Here is a 23,679-nt window from a genome sequence, read left to right as displayed (position 1 = left end):
AGTCAATTCATTAAAATGAATTCTAGAATAGAATATAAAAATGTATATCAGATTTTAAATTAAAAATGTGGAGGCAAAAAATACCCCTTAAATTTATCGGATTTTTTTATTGGTCATATACTGTATATAAAACGATAAATTGCAGGGCTCTTTTTCGCCTACACATTTAAAAAAAAAATGTTGTGGCAGTTTTGTCACTTTTGGTGGCATTTTTGTCAAGCTGTCATTACTTTCTGACCAAAATTCTTATTGTAGGGGCCTATGAAATTTTTTGTATTTTATTTTTTTATTGCATTTAATTTTTTTCTCATATTCTGAAAAAAAAAAAAAAAAAAAAAAAATCATTATTTTTATCAAATGAAGTGCTTCCATCAAGATCCTCACAACACAACAGGAGTTATTTTATTCAAATAAAGTGCTGCACAACAATGCTTAAAGTACAAATGAAAACACTGAAAACGTTTTTTCAGCGGTATTGTCGTTATCTTGCGGTTTAATAATCACACAAGGACATACTGCGATTTTTATTTGATTAGCTAATTTTGCATTCCAACCTTCATTTTTATACCAAATATCAGTTCCGTAACATTCCAAATTTTATAGTTAATTCCAATTTTATGATTGGATTCCGCTATTCTGTTCATGTTTTCATAGGGCTCTACACAAGACCATACTGCAATTGTAATTAGATTAATTGTGCATTTATAAATACATTTTTATCCCAAATGTGTCAATTTTCAGATGTGTATTATAGCCAGAAAATGACAAAAAAACCATATTAGAAAATATCAATAACAAACTACAAGACCCAGCAGGCCCAGGTTCCCGCAAAAACAGAGAAACTACTGACTCAAATAACAGACCACACATAGCAAACTACAGGTCAGAATAACAGACTATTCAGGCTGTAAACTCTTCCCAACACATACACTAAGACCTTTGACAACACTTTAAGACCTCCAAGGTGAACAATTCAGAGTTTTGACCATGGAAACCAACAGGGCTGGATTGGTAATCTGGCATACCGGGCATTTTCCCGGTGGGCCGACGCACTTTGGGGCCGATCAGGGGCGGACTGGCCATCGGGAGAACCGGGCGGGCCAGTGGGCCGGCCACAAAACAGCGCCACGTTATGCTGAAGGGGGCAGCGATATGAAGAAAAGGACAGCAACCCCCCCCCCCCAACCCCACTCCCCCCACTCAACAACTTTTGGGCCAGTTTCTATGTAAAATCCCGGGCCGATTTCTCTTCCCAGTCCACCCCTGGAAACCAACTACAACAATGCTGCCATGTCTCAAGAGAAACTAGATTCCTTAACCAGCTGATGAGCCGATTGAGTTCCACAGGTCAAATGGAACAGATCGGGTTGAGACAGACATCTCGTCTTACAATGAAACATGAACAAAGCAAGACTCCTCAAAGCAGGCTCAGAGCCAAGCCGCAAAGAAATAAAGACCAACTACAAAGTGCTTCCTTGATAAATGTGTTCATTTTAGTCTGTTGAGGAGGAGCAGGGAGAAATTACGGATGGAAAGTATCAAAATGTGTGGAACTTCGTTTGGAAGGATTGGTAATAGTAGCTAGTAATAGCAACAGTAACAGTGAGGCTTGCCTTAGCAAACATCACTATCAAGATATAATGCAAACCACTGAGAGACTTCCTTCAAAAAACCACTGAAACCAAAAAGATTACTTCCTAGAAGGCCCTTGTTGTGTTTGTGTACAGATGAAACTACGTATTTCCGTTGTTTAGTTAAAGTACAAACAAAGATTAAATCTTTTCTCTGAAAGTTTATTCTTTTTTTGACTAAAGATATTTTAATATTCCATCAATCATAAAACCTTTAGCTAAACTATGATTATGAGGAACAAGGGGAAAATATAATCATTTAAAGGTGAGGGAATACTTTCAAGGCTATTGAAATCATTTTAATAATTACACACCCTTAATGAAACCAGAAATCATAAGTGTTAGAATTTATTGTTTTATAGCCCCAAAGGCCTGACAGACTGTGCTAACATTTGCCAAGATGTGTGAATAGGTGTTTGTGGTTTACAACTCACATTAATTTATCTCAAGAAAACAAAGAACTTCCACATGACGATAGAGTTTCCTCTAAAAGCATGGGCCTTAATTAGCAGTATCTCCAACCTGGCGCGTTGTTTGTTGCGTTATGATAATGTTACCTCTTAAAGCGTACGACTACATCCTACACATCTGACATTTCACCTGCGGGAACACGAGTGCAAGGTCAATTTAACTCTCCTACTCGAGAAACTAAAGCTGCAGCCGTTTACCCATGCACAAACGTAGTTTCTACAACTTCTACAACACGCTAAATAAAGCAACAGATTTAAATTGTTTGTTTTGTTACATGAAGGTAACATAAAATTGTCTTGGAAACTTGGCTTTATCACCAAAACCATGACTTCATCATTTATTTTGCTACTTTTCAAATGCCTTTTGGACTTTATTCTTTACCCTTGTCCCAGACCCAGACTTTCAATCTTAAATTATAAAACCATACCAAAATGTTAATGTTACATTTTTAAAACTATGATTATCTAAAATTACCAAAGACTACTTCAAAATTAGTTGTATAAAAATGAAGTTCCTCAGTTGTATCGTCATTTCCAACTCGACCAACAATTTTGCACCAAATACTGTTTTTCGTAGATAATACTGAGATAAGTCAGATGGAATATATAACGCTCGAGTCATATAGACAACTTTTAGGAGACTTTGATGGTGTTTTTTTGTTTGTAATTTTGGAGCGTGACAGTCTCAGTTCTTATTTATTTTCATTGTATGAGAAAAAAGAATTTCCCAGTAATGGGACAAATAAAGTATCATTTAATTTAATCTAGTCTAATTAAAATAAAAGTATATTAAGATATCTTAAATGGCATTCTAGAGTTAGAGGCAATCCAAATTTGGAAAAACAACACACACACACAATAAAGTATAGGGGTTAAAAAATATTGGAATAACTCCGTAAATATTGATCCATGGCATTTAATATTTTGGCTTTCACAATTATTTATGTTCATCTTTCACCAGTAAAAAAAATTATTTCAAACTACATTTTGAGCTGGTGCCCTTGATAAGGAGTGATCCAATTGACCCTTTGATAAGCTTCACCCCCTTTAGTTGCCGTTAATCACTCTGACAAGCTTTGCAGAACAACCAGTAGGAATGAATGGGAGATTTCCGTGATTGCCGACGTGGTTTTTGGCAACACACGGAATTGATTATATTCTTACTTGGGCTGGAATGAAGAGTGACATTTTAAAGCATTATCTGACATTTTTTTGGTAAAAGAAATGGTTAAATTACACAGTAATTTGATTGAAAACTGTGGAGACTGTGAATAAGAATTGAGGCAAACGATTATCACAGTCACTTGAAAAGAGAAAAGTGTCATTTGATGCTGATTACACACCTGACAACATTAGTGGAAGTAAACAGAACTGCTCATAACGTCTCATAACACTCATTATGATGCTGTAAAATTCTTTATTTACTATCGCTTTATTAAGACCTGAATCAATACATGAATAAATTAATGTTAAGTAATTAGCTTTCAATTACTTTGAAGCAAATGTAGGTGTCCATGCTGATGTTTTACATGTTCATTTGGGAATGAGGAATGACACAGACCACAGCATGCTCTTCTTTTGATTTAATTAAAGATTTTTAAATATGGTGTGTAGGGCTTGGCGATATGACGATATAAATCGTGGCGACGATATAAAGTGTCAACCTATACAGAATTTGCTATATCATGTATATTGTGATATGTAAATATCCATGTGCGCAGTATGGGATTATCTATCAGTGGGCAAGGCTTCACGTGAGACTAAGAGAATTGAAGAAACATGGACAGGGTTTTTCTGGCATTGAACATTTTTCTTCGGCCGCCCATGCAAATTTAATCGTGCGTTTGGCACTTTGAAAGTGCTAATTATTCTTCTCATCTGACACGCAAATGTTTTACATGACTGTGGCACGTGCTTTCTCTGGAGCTCCGAAGTGTGCACGAATCCAGCAGTCTTTGCGATATTTGTGCTCCAAAACAGGAGAGCTCAGATCGGAATCACTCAAGCTACTCAATAATATTTGACCCAGGAAAACCCCAAATGGAGAACGAATGGGGCGACTACCAACAGGCCAATAAAATGAAGAGGAGCTTGTTATTAAAACAGGTGCGACATCTGCGGTACCCATGACGATAATCACTAGTAATACAAGCAATCTGTTTCACCACCTCAAAATGAAGCACACGTCACATTGCTTTGAGAAGATCTTAAGTTTCTTGAGCAAAGATTATAACAATAATAATAATAATAATAATAATAATAATAATAATATTGGTCAATAACATTTTAAACTGAAATGTGGCATACTGCTATATTTAGCATTTAGGTAAGGTTGATTTTTATTTATTTATTTACTTAGACATTGTTTGTCTTGTTCCAAATAAAGAGGATGTAGTTTTAATTTATAAAGTATTTAATTCACTGACTGGAGTTCCATAAATAGGCATTAAAATATGGTTACTTATATAATAACCAATATTTTATTGATTTTCCAGAAAACTTTTACTTTATCTTGATATATAATGTTATCGTGATATAAAATTACTCATATCGTGATATAAGACTTTGGTCATATCGCCCACCCCTACTCTCTAGGTACCTTGTATCACTATTACAAGTAAGCCAGAAAAAAAATTCCACTTAAAACTACTAAAACACACTGTCGTTGGAAAAAACAAATGCTTTTCAGAGAAATGGCGGATAGCAATGGTTGACAAGATTGGTCAGAAACACTTTTAAAGCAGGCTTAGCGAATGGTCAATTGTGATTTCACTAATTAAAATATAGCCCCAAGCAGCAATCATCGGGGTCCAAGCACATATGGCCAGGACATGGACAAAATAATTAAATTGGACACAATAGGTCCTGTGGATGCTGTTTTTGTGTAAAAATGTCTTCCAAAAGATTTTTATCACAGCTGCATAATTAGAATTTAGATCAACAGAATGACCATAGAACATGATGAAGAAGAAGATGATTAGATTTTGGATTGCTGGACAACAGCACAAGTCAAAGAGGATTTTCAAGGATTTCTAGTCTTTGTGCGCCATCTAGTGGACAAAATCGTTAATACATTCTTGATTTAACATGCATAAATTTGATTTTAGATTGCTGGACAATTAAATCAGGAAAACCTGAACTTGAGGAAAAAAAGATTTCATAGGGCTCTTCATTTGTTGGATAGCTATTGCTATTTTTACTGCACAGATATTACATTACAAGAGCAATAACTGATAAAGGATTTAATGGAATTGCTTAACTTGCTGCTCCATCTAGTGGACAAAATCGGTAGTACATCCTTCATCTGTCAATTACAGTTTAAATAAATAATGTTTTTATTTGCTGTTGACAAGAGGAAATTGATGAATGTCCTCAGACGATCCTGGTGTGTATATGAATTAAGTTTTGTCAAGTTTAAACTTTGTGCACACAAATAAAGGCATAGTAGTATTTACAGTTCAAACCCAAATAATTTTTGACAGGTCAGTCCATAGATGATACATAATAATTTTCGAGCCAATCGGTCAAACGGCCTAAGAGGAGTTCCAAAAGTAATTTCTTCAGAAAATTCAAACTGGCGTAACATTTTTCGGGGCGGAAATAAAATCGGATATATATGTTTTGTTCATCTTGACTCAAGGAGTCAGATGAAATAATTTAGATTCTAGCCCTTATAGATAAGTTATTAGCAAAAATGTAAATTAGCTCATTATAGTGCCATCTTGTGGACGATTTTCACCAAATTTGGTATACAGCCTAATTTTGGTGACCTGTAAGTGCACCATACATTTCATAATGATCAGCCATTCGCAACGCAAGTTATTAGCTTCTGAAATTTGATTGGCTACTGGCAGCCATTTTTGTTGATTTGACGAATTGTTTTTGTAAGGATATGTTAGCACATGACCCAAGGATGACGCATGCCAATTGTCACATTTTTCACTCAAACGGTTGCAGAGTTATAAGGAATTTTTAGCTGTAGCGCCCCCTATTGGTGAAATTGGATGAAACTTTGCATGCTTCCTCAAAATATTCTGATATCAAATCATTCCAAGTTTCGTAAAGTTTGGACTTTGCGTTCAGAAGATATAGGCTGTTGAGTACATTTGGGCCACGCCCAAAGAATTAATTAGCTTATATCTTTGGAACGATTTGACAAATCAAAAAAATCAGGAATTTATATATATATATATATATATATATTTGTCAGGACGGTCCCTAGATGATGTGTGCAAAATTTCAAGCAAATCGGACAAATGGCCTAGGAGGAGTTAGCAAAAGTAGATTTTTTTCTGAAATTAAAAATGGCGGAAAATCTTTATAGATGGAAATAAAACAAAACATAGAAGTTTTGTTCATCTTGACTCAAGGAAAAAAATTATTTTGAGCCCTTACGGTTGCAAAGATATGAGCCAAAACATAAAGGTGCTTAGTATAGCACCACCTACAGTCGGATGGGGTGTGTGTATGCACCAAGTTTGGTGTCTCTAGGACTTACGGTTTTGGCTGCCCATATGCTTTTAGGGCAGAAAAAGAATAATAATAATAAGAAGAAAATCGGTACAAATACAAAAAAATCAGTACTTATACAATAGGGTTCCAGCACCTTCAGTGCTTGGACCCCTAATTAGCTCTTTAGGGTTATTGGTTGTAAGAAGGCATTTGTGGTATGTGTTTTGTTCTTGTGGATCAATAGTCATCCTTGAATCGTAATGAGTCCTCTTGCCCAGCAAAGCGCCTATATTAGCAGCATGAATAACTTATCGACGGCTGCACAGTGGGAGAAAAGCTAAAACAGAGACCTCCACAACTTGCTTCTGTTTAAGAACGGACCTGTTACACTCATCAATAACATCTTCTCTTCTTTAAACACTGCTTGTTATGGTTTTAGCCAATAGCTAGAATCACAGATGCACAATCATAAAAGCTAATTATAGGTTAAAAACATTTATCGTATCAGCCTGCTGTTTTTTAACTGTGGCGCAGTGGAAAAACATCAGAGCCGAGAAGACAAAGACAGAGAAGAGATATGACAATCTGTTGTGCTGCAGTAGTTCAGCAGTGTCGATGTATGCAGCTGATATGACAAACTGATATCAGACTGAATTCTGCATGCAAATATCACATTTGTAGCAGTTTTCTGTCTGCCCCTGTTGATTTGCTGTATCTTCCCCAGCCTACAGTGGATTGCTGGTCTTAGCTTGTCTCCCAGCCATGCCAAGCTGTTGTTTAGCTGGTTGGCCAACTGGTCTCCCATCCTGACCACCTGGCAAGTGCCCCCAAAAAAGCCAAACCACTAATCAAACCGTAACCATAAACCCAAATCCTAAACCTTAATCCCTAACTATAAAGCCAAACGACTAATCAAACTTTAATCCCTAACCACAAAGCCAATCCTCTAATTAAACCATAACCATAAACCCAAATCCTAAACAATAAAGCCAAAAGCCTAATCCCAAACCGTAACTATAAACCCTAAACCCAAATCCCAAACCTTAACCCGCAACCATAGAGCCAAAACACTAATCAAATACCAGAACCCCTAAACAAAATCCTAAACCTCAACTCCTGACCTAAAGGCCAAACCTCTAATTACAAACATCACCATAATCCATATACCCTAAACCCAAAACCTGAACCTTAATCTCTTGCCATAAAGCCAGACCACTATTCAAACCGTAACCCCTAACAATAAAGCCAAACCCAAACCTTAATATCTATCCATGAAGCCAAACCCCTAATCAAACCACAACCATAAACCCAACTCTTACACCATAAAGCCAAACCACTAATCACAACCCATAAACATAAACCCTTAACCCAAATCTTAAACCTTAACCACCCAAATTAAAGCCAAACCCTTAATCCACAAAGTGTCCATAATCCATAAACCCTACCTTGACCCCTAACCATAAAGCCAAAGTCTAATCACAAACCATAACCCTACCTCAACCATAAACCTCAACTCCTCAACATAAACTCTAAATCTTCAACACCAACTCAAACCTCCTAAAAACCCACAACACTGACCCTAAACCCTAAACATAATCCAAAACCCTAAACCCCAACCATACACCCTAGCCACTAAAAGCAAAATCATTCCAGGAAACATGGACTTACCGTATGCTGTCATGGTTCCCACATAGGGTCCATCCATCACACTTTGGTTCTCCTCGGCGAGGGCTTTGATATATCGTTTGCTGAGGTCCAATATATGCATGCGTAGCTGCGCACTGCTCTCGTGCGTTGCCCTCTGCTGGATGGTGAAATGCAGCAGCATCATCCCCCATATGAAGCCGAAACTCACCAGAAAGAATCCCAACTTCTGAGAGGACAGCTTCCACAGGTATACAGAACCCATGGTGAAGGAGGTTGTTTGAGTGTGTGTGTGTGTGTGTGCGGAGTGTGTGCGATTCAGGAAGGATTGAGTCTCATTGTGTCCTGTGCTTGCGGCAAGAAGATAAACAGGGTGTGGTCTTTACTCTTCTTTATGCATGTTCCTCAGTACAGCCCATTCCTATTCACTGTCAATCACACCATAGACATGCCCACTGAATGTGCCATAGCAATGAAGACACTGGGGGGGAAGAAGAGAGAGATAAGTCAAAATCAAGATATAGATAAGACGAAGAAAGAAATCCATTCACGAGTAAAGGATGACAGAATTTTCATTTTTGGGTGAACTATCCCTTTAAGAGTCCTGAAATGCCTCTTGCATTTTACAATGCAAAATAAAATTTTACCCTAAATTTTATTTACATAATTAAATGAGCAGAATTAGTTACAACAAAGTTCAATACATCACGCACAATTTTATTTTAATTTTTTTAAGTTTGCAAGGTATAAAAACATTTATAAAACAGATATATATATATTACTTGGAAGGAAGAATTGTTTATTTCGCTATTATTGTTATTAAATCAAACTATTTATAGAACATTTGTGCAACATTGTTATTAATCTCAAATAATTTTAATAACTGTATTAAATTACCCTGGCGTTTACAATTCCTAAAATGTTGACGAGTCATTAAACAAATGTAAAAAATGTATTAAATGTATTATCTAATTTTTTTGCTAATTTCTGCATTCATGTGGTTTTAGTTAGTTATAAATTTGATCACAAATTTAGAATATACTTAAGTTGCAAACTTACTGACACATCATTATTTCTGTGTGAAAATGTTCGCAAATGGTTAGTTCGTGCTGCCTGGCAGCATGACCACAATTGTGACATCATAATGGATGACCACATGACCAGGGTCTCTAGTGTTTCACATTGTTGTGGGATAAAAAAGCAAATGTTTCAAGAGATGTAACAGACTGGCAGAGGCATTTCAATGAGGGACTGACCCACAGCTAGAGATGGAAATATTTAGCTCACCACCATTGAAATGTTTCCAGGAAAAAAAATACAAATAGATATTTAACAAATATACTTGTTTGCAATAGGACTCATTTTCAAATACAGTCCGTGGCAGGGTCCACACTGACACAAGATGAGGACAAAAGCTGAACACACACACACACACACACACACACACACTGTGTCAAATTACTGTTGACATTTGTGATGTGGTTGAGACAGTGGTTGAGACAGTGGTGAGCATATAAATCCATTAACTATTCAAGCAACAATTGTTTGATGCTGCACAAAAAAGTCCATTATCCTTTATTATATACAGAATGAACCTGGTATTTTTTACTGTGTTTTTTTAAATCATTCTCACCCAGTTATTACAGCAATAAAACACTCGAGGCCATGTGTTACCGGGTTTAACCACAGTTTACCATGACACAAAAATGGAGTGCCTAAAACCCCTTTAATCATGGTACAATTACACACAGCTTTTTGCTTTCACAAAACGGTGACAAAATCAATGTTCAATAAATACATGTTTTATTATTCATAATCAGACAGTTCTTCTGCTGAGTAATATAGTGCATTAGCCTAAATATAGGATGTTTACTGTTGCTAAGCATCATCAACTTTGTGCATAAATATAGAGTATGAAAAGTTAAACGGCTTCGAACAGCTCACAAAATCACAATTTAATGTCTGAACTAGTTCTGTAGCACAAGTGATATTGTAACTAGTGTATTCATTAGATTGTAGATAGTGTAAGAGTGATATTGTCCCTAGCTCAACTGTGAAATTGTAGCTAGCGTCAGCATGACATAATAGCTAACGCAAGCATGATATTACAGCCAATGTACGCATATTATAGCTAGCATAAGCATGTTGTTGGAGCTAGTTTAGGCATGATATTGTCGCTAGTGTAAGCATTATATTGTAGTTAGCCAAAGCGTGCTATTGTAGCTAGCACATGTGATATTGTAGCTAGCATATTTGTTAGATTGTAGATAGTGTAAGAGTGATATTGTAGCTAGCATAAGTGTGATATTGTACCTAGCACAACTGTGAAACTGTAGCTAGCATCAGCATGATATTATAGCTAACGCAAGCATGATATTATAGCCAACATACGCATATTATAGCTAGCATAAGCATGTTGTTGGAGCTAGTTTAAGCATGATATTGTCGCTAGTGTAAGCGTGATATTGTCGCTAGTGTAAGCGTGATGTTGTAGCTAGCCAAAGCGTGATGTTGTAGCTAGCCAAAGCGTGATGTTGTAGCTAGCCTAAGCGTGATACTGTAGCAAGCATAAGCGTGATACTGTAGCAAGCATAAGCGTGATATTGTAGCTGGCTTAAGCATGATATTGTAGCTGGCTTAAGCGTGATATTGTAGCTGGCTTAAGCGTGATATTGTAGCTGGCTTAAGCGTGATATTGTAGCTGGCTTAAGCGTGATATTGCAGTTACCCAAAGCGTGATATTGTAGCTAGCCTAAGCGTGATATTGTAGCTAGCGCAAGCCTGAAATTATAGCTAGAGCAAGCCTGAAATTATAGCTAGCGCAAGCCTGAAATTATAGCTAGCGCAAGCCTGAAATTATAGCTAGCGCAAGCATAATATTTTAGCTACCGAAAGTGTGATATTGCAGCTAGCATAAGTGTGATATTGTAGTGAGCCTGAGCGTGATATTGTAGCTAACACAAGAGTGAAATTGTAGCTAGCATAAACGTAGTATTGTAGCTACCAAAATTGTGATTTGTAGCTAGTGTAAGTGTAATATTGTAGCTATCTTAAGCGTGATATTGTAGTGAGCCTAAGCGTGATATTGTAGTGAGCCTAAGCGTGATATTGTAGCTACCGAAAGCGTGATATTGTAGCTACCGATAGCGTGATATTGTAGCTACCGAAAGCGTGATACTGTAGCTACCGAAACCTTCCCGGACCTTCACATCATCTGTTCCTGGCTGGTGGAATGACCTTCCAAACCCCACCAGAGCAGCTGATTCTCTAGCCACCTTCAAGAAACATCTAAAGACGCATCTCTTTCATGGGCACTTGACTCAATCCTACTAATGCAAAAACTGTCTTCTCTAAAAACTAAAACAATAATAAAAATAAACAAAATCATTCTTGTTCACTGTCTCTCACCTTCCTCACTACTTGTGCTTCTCTAAGCAATTTGCAACTTTGTTTTAAAGCACTTCTCTTTTACTGCCTCCTCTGGATTAATCTCTTTTATTGTACTCCTTATTTGTAAGTCGCTTTGAATAAAAGCGTCTGCTAAATGAATAAATGTAAATTATGTTAACATTAGTTAATGCATTATGAACTAATACCTAACTGATTAACTGATGCCCAATTCTTTTTTTTTTATCTTAACGCTGTTTTGAAACAATGTTTTTTGTGAAAAGCACTATACAAATCAAAATGACTTGACAAATAGGACTTTTTTGTAAAGTGTTACTGATACATTGAATAATTTTGCCTTTCTAGCAAACCTACTAGTTTTAATATGGTATTATTGTTATTGCAAAGTCAGCATTCCCAAGATGTCATTAAAAAATGCTGCCCTGGAAACTATGACTCCCGCTCTTCAGAGTAACCCTGCAGGGCTGGCAGGGCATTCAGTGCCTGAAATAGTCCGAGCTGAGCTCCACTTTAGTGGAACAGTATTCACAGAGAAAGTGCCTTTTCCCTTAGAAACTTATGTAACCATATGTCAGCTATAGAAAATGCTGATGAATAATTTACAAATGGCCTTTCGACTAAAAGTTGTACAAACAGGTTCATTGTACTGATAAAGGGTTAATCTGTTGGCTTTTTAACTTGGTGGTCAACACAACCATGTACTGATGGAAGAATACACTATATAACCAAATGTATGTAGACACCCTAAAACCACACCTACATTTCAAAACAGTGGGGTTAATAGGGAGTTGGTCCTCCCTTTGTTTTGACATCCCAGTATACTTTAAATGTTTAACTGAAGAGATTGTACAGCTGTATTAATGATTTTATGCACCCGTTAGTAAAGGGTGTAGCTGAAATAGCTAATCCTGTAAATTAGGAAGAGGGGTTAGGCCATATAGTGTTCTTAAATTTGCAAGGTATTGTTGCTTCTCAGTGTCAATTTACCAAAATGGCCAAATCTTTATTAAATTATATAATATTACATATTTTTTTTCCAGTCATCTTAATTTGATTATACCTACTGCTGGGAAGCATACAATGGAATTACTATATCCTACAAAGCCAGTTTCACCACTTTCAGCCACTTAATACTGGGTGTTTACCAATTAAACACTTATTACTAGAATAAACGTACCAGATGCCATCTGTGTAAGTAGCAAATGTTAGCACAGTGTCGCACCAAAATACAAATCCTACTCTATTTATACGTAAACATCGCAAGTACAAGTGAGTATAATATAATTTTGTTTACGTTCCAGTGAGGATTTTCTTGTTGATACTGGATTCAAGGTTTTTATATCAGAAATGGACTCAAGATGGCGCCGAGTATGGCTGCTGCGTTGCGAGCTCCGACACAACTTAGCAATGGTTTGTTTGTTTTGTTTACAATTCTTATGTTTCTTGTCTTGGATGTTGCCTGCCTTATTGTCTACGACAGACAAACACTTTTGGACATTGGCTCAGCGATCTCACACCGTAAACCGGACTTCACATTCCTCAATGCCGACCCGCTGTTTACAAACACGCAAGCGGAGCCCTTTGTCTGGGCAGCACGGCCGTGGAAACGCAGGAGGAAAAGGGGAAACAGAGCCGGCGTTCTCATCAGAGTAAGACGCCGCGCAAATCGACCCCCGCTACCCACTATTCTACTGGCAAATGTTCAGTCTCTGGATAACAAGCTCTGCGAGCTGAAAGCGCGTATCTCTTTCCAACGAGAGACGAGGGACTGCTGCGTTATCTGCCTTACGGAAACTTGGATGTCTGCGGAGATTCCAGACTCAGCCATTGAACCCGCGGGGTTTTCCATGCTCCGAGCGGACAGAGCGAAAGACCTCTCAGGTAAAACTAGAGGAGGTGGTGTATGTTTTATGATCAACAAATCCTGGTGCGATCAGAGGAACATACATTCTATCAAGTCTTTCTGTTCTCCTGATCTGGAATTTCTTATGCTTCTGTGTCGACCATTCTGGCTACCGAGGGAATTCACAGCGGTCATTATCACTGCTGTGTACATTCCCCCACAAGCCGACACAGACCAGGCACTCAAGGAACTGTATGGGAGTATAAGTGAGCAGGAAACCGCGCACCCTGAGGCCGCGTTCATTGTGACCGGGGACTTTAATAAAGCCAGTTTAAAATCAGTCGCACCAAAATATCACCAGCACATTAGTTTCAACACACGAGGGGACCGGGTTTTGGACCATTGCTACTCTCCGTTCCGGGATGGCTACAAATCCCTCCCCCGCCCACCATTTGGCAAATCGGACCACTCTTCCATTCTGCTTCTGCCCGCTTACAGGCAGAAACTGAAACAGGAAGCACCCACCCTCAGAACGATCCAGTGCTGGTCGGACCAATCAGACTCTACGCTACAAGACTGTTTCGATCGCACGGACTGGGAGATGTTCCGGTCCGCCTCTGATGACGACATCGAGCTTTACGCTGATAGCGTAATGTGCTTCATCAGAACGTGTGTAGAGGAAGTGATTCCGACCAGAACTGTGCGAATCTATCCGAATCAGAAGCCGTGGATCAACAGCGATGTTCGCGCAGCACTTAATGTGCGGACCTCCGCTTTTAATTCCGGGAACGCGGAGGAGCATAAACAAGCCAGTTATGCCCTCCGAAAAACTATCAAAACAGCAAAACGCCAGTACAGGAGTAAGATTGAAGGACAGTTTAACACCACCAACTCTAGAAGCATGTGGCAGGGAATTAACATCATCACGGACTTTAAAGGGAATAAAAACTCCGCCATGAACACCGCTGCCTCTCTCCCAGATGAGCTAAATACTTTTTATGCTCGTTTCGAGGGAAATAACACCGCCCTCGCGGAGAGAGCTCTCACGGCCGAAGCTACAGAGGTTAGTTCACTCTCCGTCTCTGTAGCGGATGTAACCCGATCATTCCGACGGGTGAATATCCGCAAAGCCGCGGGTCCAGACGGCATTCCGGGCCGCGTCATCAGAGCGTGCGCGAACCAGCTGGCTGGTGTTTTTACGGACATTTTCAACCTCTCCCTCTCTTTGTCTGTAGTCCCCACATGCTTTAAAACATCCACCATTGTGCCTGTTCCAAAACAATCGAAAATAACTTGTTTAAATGACTGGCGTCCTGTTGCTCTGACCCCCATCATCAGCAAATGTTTTGAGAGACTAATCAGAGATTACATCTGCTCTGTATTACCACTCAATCTTGACCCGCTGCAGTTTGCTTACCGTAACAACCGCTCCACTGATGATGCCATTGCATCTACAATACACACTGCTCTCTCCCACCTGGAAAAAAAGAACACTTATGTGAGAATGCTGTTTGTAGACTACAGCTCAGCATTCAACACCATAGTGCCCTCCAAGCTAGATGAGAAACTCCGGGCTCTGGGCTTAAACAGCTCGCTGTGCAGCTGGATCCTGGACTTCCTGTCAAGCAGACGCCAGGTGGTTAGAATAGGCAGCAACATCTCCTCATCACTGACCCTCAACACTGGAGCCCCGCAGGGCTGTGTTCTCAGCCCACTACTGTATTCCCTGTACACACATGACTGTGTGGCAACACATAACTCCAATGCCATCATTAAGTTTGCTGATGACACGACGGTGGTAGGTCTGATCACTGACAATGATGAAACAGCCTACAGAGAGGAGGTGCACACTCTGACACACTGGTGTCAGGAGCACAACCTCTCCCTCAACGTCAGTAAGACAAAGGAGCTTGTGGTGGACTTCAGAAGAAAAGACAGAGAACACAGTCCCATCACCATCAATGGGGCACCAGTGGAGAGAGTCAGCAGCTTCAAGTTCCTGGGTGTCCACATCACTGAGGAACTCACATGGTCCGTCCACACTGAAGTCGTTGTGAAGAAGGCTCATCAGCGCCTTTTCTTCCTGAGACGGCTGAGGAAGTTTGGAATGAACCGCCACATCCTCACACGGTTCTACACCTGCACTGTGGAGAGCATCCTGACTGGCTGCATCTCCGCCTGGTACGGCAATAGCACTGCCCACAACCGCAAAGCACTGCAAAGGGTGGTGCGAACTGCCAAACACATCATCGGAGGTGAGCTTCCCTCCCTCCAGGAAATATATACAAGGCGGTGTGTGAAAAAAGCTCGGAGGATCATCAGAGACTCCAGCCACCCGAGCCATGGGCTGTTCTCACTGCTACCATCAGGTAGGCGGTATCGCAGCATCAGGACACGCACCAGCCGACTCCATGATAGCTTCTTCCCCCAAGCAATCAGACTTCTGAACTCTTGATCTCCCACGATCAAAATACATCATCCCTGCACTTTATTACTCTTTTATCTCACACCGGACTGTCATAAATTATATTACTGTCATTATATTATGTCTCTCTTAACAACTGACTATCAACCGACAGCCTGAATGTCAATACAGTACAATACTGTACATTCTATATATATACTTTTTTCATATATATTTTAATTTTTATTGAATAATGTGTATCTATATAGTATCTATATAGTAAAAAACAAAAAAAAAACACAAAAAACAAAAACAGCATATTGTATACTGTGCAATGTATGTTATTATTGTATATTGTTGAGTGTAATTGTGTATAACAGATGTTTAAATTGTGTTGTGTTAATTTGATGTTTTAAGTTGTGTAATTATGTATAACAGATGTTTAAATTGTGCTGTGTTAATTTGATGTTTTAAGTCGAGTTTAATTATGTATAACAGATGTTTAAATTGTGTTGTGTTAATTTGATGTTTATTGTAGATTGGCGTATGTCTCATCACTGTCACGACTGCTATGTTGATCGGAACTGCACCCAAGAATTTCACACACCATTGCACTTGTGTATATGGCTGTGTGACAATAAAGTGATTTGATTTGATTTGATTTTGATTTGATTTTGAGCTAAAATAATGATAAATGACGACAAATTCGTTTGTGTTTCAGTTTTTGATACACAGTACATTATACATTTTAAAACCTTTACAACCCAACTTTAAACTTGAAAATGCACTAGCCAGCAATTAACACTAGACAGCCCAGATAAATTGTACGGCATTTTACAACAACATAATAAATAGGACTGGGTAAAAATATAACATTTTCCAATGCATCACGATCTTCATTTGAACGATCTTGATATCAATTCTTAAATTCCAAGATCGATCTTTTACTCTATGTGCAACCCTCTACAAAGTGAGCAAATAAGCGATAAATATATGTATGTATGTATGTGTGTATATATATGTGCCATTTCAAGACATATTTATTGATGGAATACATGGATTTGTACGATTTTAAAAAGCTAAAATGTGACCAAAATTATGTAAAACTAATGATAAAATGTTAGTAAAATTAATAGTTTCGTAATGTACCTAGTTAAAAGGTCCCATGTATAATTAAAAGCATTAGCGTTACAGAGAAAATTTCTTTCATAGGTAAGCAAAATGGACATTATAACTTACCTATAAATATACCCATATGAACCGAAATCAGAATCGAAAGCTTGTGAATTGGAATCGAATTGAATTGGGAAATCTGTATTAATACCTAGCCCTAATAATAAAACAAATATAATAATTAAAAATAATAATAATAATAATAATAATAATAATAAATGAAATAAATAACAACTATTTTATCACTTCATCCATTAACTTTGGCCACCACCCACATACTAAAACTAACTTAAAATATTAGGGGTGCACTGATGTATCGGCTGCCAATATTTATCGGCCAGTTAAGATTGAAATCACAATATGGTCTTGCGCGATTACAAAAGCTTAAAAGGTTGCATTTAAATATAAACAGCAATCAATGCTTCAGTCAGCACTGTGTAAGCAAGTGGCACCCTCTGGATGGCATTTATTATTATTCATTACACCACTATAGAACTAAAAAGGATGTTTGTTCATTTGGTAACTTTTAATTTTTCATGATGTGGTTCACATTGCCATGGAAAGAGTGACCTGATGACAAAATAAGGTAAGTGGCAAAATATCGGTATCGGCCAATAGTTTTTTTTGTTAAAATCGGTATTGTATTGTATCGGCCTTAAATTTTTCATCTCGGTGCATCCCTACTAAATATACTGTAAAATTAAAACTTAAGTGAAACTAAACTAGACAACATTGAATGTTATAGTGGTAAAGTGGTAAAGACGCTGGCTACCAACCCTGGAGTTCGCTAGTTCGAATCCCAGGGCGGGCTGAGTGACTCCAGCCAGGTCTCCTAAGCAACCAAACTGGCCCGGTTGCTAGGGAGGGTAGAGTCACATGGGGTAACCTCCTTGTGGTCACTATAATGTGGTTCGTTCTCGGTGGGGCGCGTGGTGAGTTGACCGTGGTTGCCACAGTGGGTGGCGTGATGCCTCCACACGTGCTATGTCTCCATGGCAACACGCTCGACAAGCCACGTGATAAGATGCGCGAGTTGACGGTCTCAGATGCGGAGGCAACTGTGATTCGTCCTCCACCACCCAGACTGAGGCGAATCACTACGTGACCACGAGGACTTAAAAGCACATTGGGAATTGGGAGAAAAAGGGGAAAAATCCAAAAAATAAATCCAAAAATAAATAGCCAGAATACTGTAACTGCTATCCAACTGAAGAGCCCTTTTTTTCCATGCCAAAAAAGACCTTTTAGCTCTGAGACAAAATTATGTCTACAGAGGCTTTCGGTCAGAGGAATTCTCATAAGGGAATTGAATAAATACTAAATTCATGAGAAGACATGAGATTGCTGCTACAATTTGAATATTACAAAATCCGGGCAAATATGATCATATCGATATTACATCAATCTACCAAACAATTACTGTCAGAAACATAAGCTCAGAACTCTTGCATTCCAAAAACAATGGTGAGTTGCAATGGCATAGCAATTAATACACCATCTGAATAACACATTCTAAGCTCTAAATTTGTAAACAATACTGTCATAGTGAGTGACTCCAGCCAGGTCTCCTAAGCAACCAAATTGGCCCGGTTGCTAGGGAGGGTAGAGGCACATGGGGTAACCTCGTGGTCACAATTAGGGGTTCTTGCTCTCAATGGGGTGCGTGGCAAGTTGTGCGTGGATCACGGAGAGTAGCATGAACCTCCACATGCTGTGAGTCTCCGCGGTGTCATGCACAACGAGCCACGTGATAAGATGCGCGGATTGACGGTCTCAGAAGCGGAGGCAAATGAGACTTGTCCTCCGCCACCCGGATTGAGGTGAGGAACCACGTCAACACGAGGACCTGCTAAGTAATGGGAACTGGGCATTCCAAATTGGGGAGAAATGGGGATAAAATAAATAAATTAATTAAAAATTCCTGTCATAGTAACATACATCTGTGAACGCAAACACTCCTGTGATAACTCTTTGATGGCCAAATCACATAACAAAACTAATCTAGAATATTTGGACATAAGTAGCCAACTGACAGTCCTCGTTCAAAAACCTGCACAAAAAATCCAGTTATCATGATTTTTATTACATTTAAACCTATAGCTGGAATTTATGTGGGTGGAAGCCGAAATCATATGAAACATAAAATCATATGGGTTTGGAATGAAATAAGGCCGAGTAAACGATGACAGAATTTATTATTTAAATGATGAGAGATTCAGGACATACTGGCTGAGCTAAACCCTTGAACAAGTCAGACCTGTGTTACCTGGAAATCAGTTGCTTTTTACATATTCACATCCACACCTACCTAACGCAACCCACACATCCGTTCTGCAAAACCCATGCATAAAGCTCCTTTTCAACAGGTTTAAAAGGTTTATATGAGGTGGGGTGTCATGAATCATGAATAAGATCTCTGTTAAATCTAAATGTCTTTCTCCTAGAGTGCAATGAGACTACATGTAGAGCAAATGGAGACTTTGTTCAAGTCTTCCAAGTAATGAAAGAGCAACATCTCAGCAATTTTCCACTTTATTTTTTATTTTTAATTGTCAAAATAACCTGCAAATCAATCAGTCTCTTTTTATATATTCCTATCTACCTATGCGACCCACAATTCCAGCAAAACATAAGGCTGCTTTTCTAGGTTTATAGGGTTTACAGAAGTTATGGTTTCTTGAACATAAGGAAAGTTTTCTGAAATCCACTAAACAAGGAGAAAAATTAGCCAGTGCAGTTGAGGCGGGGGCCAGTGTCGCCTTGATGGAATTTGCATTGGGAGTAAAACTAATGGCCAAGGTCAAAGGTTTTTCCTTGAGAGCAGAGATAACATTCTTGATTTACACTGTACCAATGTGCTATTTACAGAAGACTCGTGTGGGATTTGGGTACTGCGAGAACAGGAAGTCATAAAGCTCAGTACAGGGATAAAACATTTCTTGAATGCTGTACATGTTTTGTTATCAGGGAATTCACGCTAAGGGTAGCATCACTATTTAAGCCAAAGTATACTTTGTTTTTTTGCATGCGTGAGTTTTTCTTTTCGCAAATGCGCCTGACGTTGACTTTACTAAAATGTTTTATAAAGTAGTCGTAATGCATCGAACCCTATGCGCTCGCGGTCAAAAGATGTGTGATAATGCTTCGGTACACTTCGTTTTTCCTCTTGCCGGTACAATGCCTTGGGCACAGTCAGGCGATCTAGCATTTCAAAGTAGCCTATACTCTATTGACCGCACACCAAAACGCATGCGTTCAACACATGCGCAATTTGCTTCGAGATACTCTTTTAGAACAGTCAACTTAAGGCACATGTGCAGACGACGTGCAAAGTAGGCTGCAAACTGACAATCTGCACAAACTGTACAGATAAAGAAATTCACCTGATTTTACTGGAACAGCAAAAACTGAAGTATACTTTGGCCTTTACTACTTTTCTAAGCAATCAGACATACGATTTCACCTGGCAGATGACAAAACAGGCGAAAAAAAATCACATAGACTTAAGACTCGGGTATATTTTGTTTTTCCGTGTACTGTTCCGTCTCATGCACGGTGAGCACTTAGTCTTTCAAAGTATACTCTTTTGACCGCGAACCAAAATGTACACGCTCGACGCATGCGCACCATGACTACTTTGTGATACCCTTTTAGTACAGTCAACAAGGCGCATATGCAGACGACGGGAATGCTGCACTCATGACGAAATTTGCTGGATTTTACAGGAACGTTGTAAAACCGAAGTATACTTTGTCCTTAAGTACTTTTCTAAGCAATCAGACTACGATTTTCACCTGTTAGACGACAATATGGGAGAAAAAAAAAATCATATAGACATACAATGAGGAAGGAACACAAGCTAGGATATATCGAGAGACTGGAATATCATTGAGACTTAGGGATAAGCTCTTTTGAATTGGGCCAGTAAGCAATCACCCAAAACACTAGTAGCAACCACTATTTTTTAGCAATGCACTAAAAACAAAACAACTAGAACACTTATGCGAACACATAGCAATGCCCTGGCAAACACCAACAACTGTGTTATCGCCAACGTCTAAATCATTTTGCGCAAAAAGACATAAGATATCCAACCCGATCTTTCGACAAGCTATAATAATTACGAGATAAAGAAATCGTTAGATATAGTACGTTATGGCTCGTACAATAAATGTACGACTTTTACAACTATTAAAGAAAAAAAAACGAACAATGTTATCTTGATTTTTCCTAAATTTAATCCCCAAGTTGAACCTTAAACCAAACCGTAAAGTCCAAGCCCTTACCCAAAACATAAACCTAATAAAGTGTTGGATAGCAGACTAGCTAAAATTTGATGCTTGTATCAGTTTGAAATTCTGTTTGTTGATTGGTTGGTCTGTATGGGAATAGATGTCGTACATTTTCGTACGAATTACTGCACAAGTTGTCTTGATTCTATGTTGAGATATCTGCATTTAAAAGGAATACTACGTGTTCACTACGAGTTTATATTTATCAACAGCATCAGTAGCATGCTTTTTGATTACCACAGAATAATTTCGACAAAAGTGGTGTTGACAATTATGCATTGACATTTGAAGTATGCAGTGGTTGCCTTGTTGTGATCAAACATGCGATAAATATGTTAGAAATGCGTCAGACATGTGTTTTAGGTTATCACAGACAGATCTAACATATTTTGCGTGGAACAGGAAACTAAATGCACCAACATAACAGTACTAAAACACATGATTGACATTATTAAATTATGTCGTGCTCTATGAAACCCAATGTTCCGAAGTAAGACAGTGATATATGATACAGATGACTATCAGAACAGCCAGTAATTCTTCATGACTGATAATATGGCATCTCTAAACCCTCTAAAGACCCAGGGTATTAAAAATGATCCATGCATTTTCCTTATATTACAAGACTGGTCTATGGGACAGCTGCTAGATGAAATGTTACTTGCGGGACTTGAACCTAAAACCTTTAACCGCTGTGCCACACCACCATAGAATAAGGCTAGATGATGTACCAAACCAACAACACCACAACAAGATGGTGATGTAGCTTAATGGTTATAGGCCTGGGCAGACAACTCAAAGGTTGTAGGTTTGAACCCTGCAAGGACTGATCCATTAGCTACAGCCATCGTGCCTTTGAACAAGACGTTTAACCTCAGCTTATTGCATCTTACTCAATGCACCCTTGGAGGTACCATGGTGCTGTAATATCACCAGATTAAAAAATACCATGATAATTTGATGGTACTGAATCAATATTCATATACCATGGTATTCCCATGGTACTTTAAAGATACCATTATAAACAAAGGTACAGTATGTCTAAAAATCATATCACTTTTGTGTTTAAGTGTATGGAAGTCTCTTTAAATGAAAAATTACAAATGACTGATAAGTAAATATAAAGTTAAACCATCATTATACCATGGTAAGAGGCAGAAAGACCATATAAAAGACTCAGTATATATATATAAGGTTTACTGGGTATGTACCATGCTAGCACCATGGTATTATTTGGAGTACCATGAAAATGACATGATATATGAATGTGATAATCCTTGAATAACATGGTATACGTCAAAGTACCATGGTATTACCCTCTGATGCCGTCACAGTAACATGGCAGCGCCATAGAAGGTTTTTGTAAGGGTTAGACACCAAATAATAACCAGATCACCATAAATCAACTCATTTATAAGCGATTAAAAGGTTTTTGTGAAAATAACGCATTTAAAGGCACAGATCACATCCGAGTCTGTGTTCCGCAGTGGACCGCAGCGCACGAAACGCGCACTGCTTTAATGTTCAGTGGTTTTATAAAGCAAACAAATCAAACACTCACCTGTTTAAAGGTTTAAGGTGATGCTATGGATATTAAAGGTTGTAAAAAGGCCGGCGGTTGCGCTGTGATCGGTGACGGTGTGGAACCAAGCACCTGACAAGCGTCGCTTAGTGTGTTTCTTTTGCGTGTCTGATCACAAGACGCACAGGACAGCGGAGGGAGCGTCGCAATTTTACTTATGAGCGTGAGAAACGTAAAATTAAATTCATAAATAAAAACACTCTAAAAAGGATCCCTAACTGTGTAGAAAATGGGCCCAGATTTGTCGATTTGAATTAAGGTACTCATTTTAGAGAATTTATTATTTAAATTATTTTTTTAACGAATTTTATTAAAGAAAAAAAATCATGTAAATAATTAATTTATTTAAACTATTTAATTAATTTTAAAATCAATTTTAAATGACTTACAAACAAATTAATAACAATACAATTATTTAAATAAATAATTTATGTTATATTTATTAATACATTTTGAAATTAATTTTAAATGACTTGCAACCAAATTAATCAGAATCAGCTTTATTGCAAGCATGCTTACACATACATGGATTTGTATTGGTGACAGAAGCTTCCAGTGCACAAACAATACAACAACAAGATAAAAATAAAAAATAAAATAGAATAAATGTTAATAGAAAATATAAGTATATATAGAAATATACAATAAGACAACATATATATATATGTGTGTGTGTGTGTGTGTGTGTGTGTGTGTGTGTGTGTACAAATACAAATCTGTTATATACAGATGCAAGGGAATGTATGGCAGAAGAGGTATGGTTTGTTGGATAAATGTAAA

At 38.2% G+C, this 23,679-nt stretch overlaps 1 protein-coding gene across 1 annotated transcript in view; it reads right to left on the bottom strand.

Moving 5' to 3' along the window:
- The window catches only part of LOC127437982 (alpha-1,6-mannosylglycoprotein 6-beta-N-acetylglucosaminyltransferase A-like), an 83,261-nt gene extending 60,244 nt beyond the window's left edge, over window positions 1–23,017 (bottom strand). Inside the window, exons 1-2 of the mRNA XM_051693180.1 lie at window positions 22,879–23,017; window positions 8,222–8,678 (exon numbers count right to left, since the gene is read on the bottom strand). Coding sequence (XP_051549140.1) covers window positions 8,222–8,462 — 241 coding nt within the window. The 5' untranslated portion in view covers window positions 8,463–8,678; window positions 22,879–23,017. The remainder of the gene's footprint in view (window positions 1–8,221; window positions 8,679–22,878) is intronic.
- Between the last annotated feature and the right edge of the window lie 662 nt (window positions 23,018–23,679).

Source organism: Myxocyprinus asiaticus, chromosome 49 (genome assembly GCF_019703515.2).
Source record: "Myxocyprinus asiaticus isolate MX2 ecotype Aquarium Trade chromosome 49, UBuf_Myxa_2, whole genome shotgun sequence".
NCBI classification, from domain to species: Eukaryota; Metazoa; Chordata; class Actinopteri; order Cypriniformes; family Catostomidae; genus Myxocyprinus; species Myxocyprinus asiaticus.
Note: the sequence above shows the minus strand (reverse complement) of the source record. Positions and strands in the feature narration are given on the sequence as shown.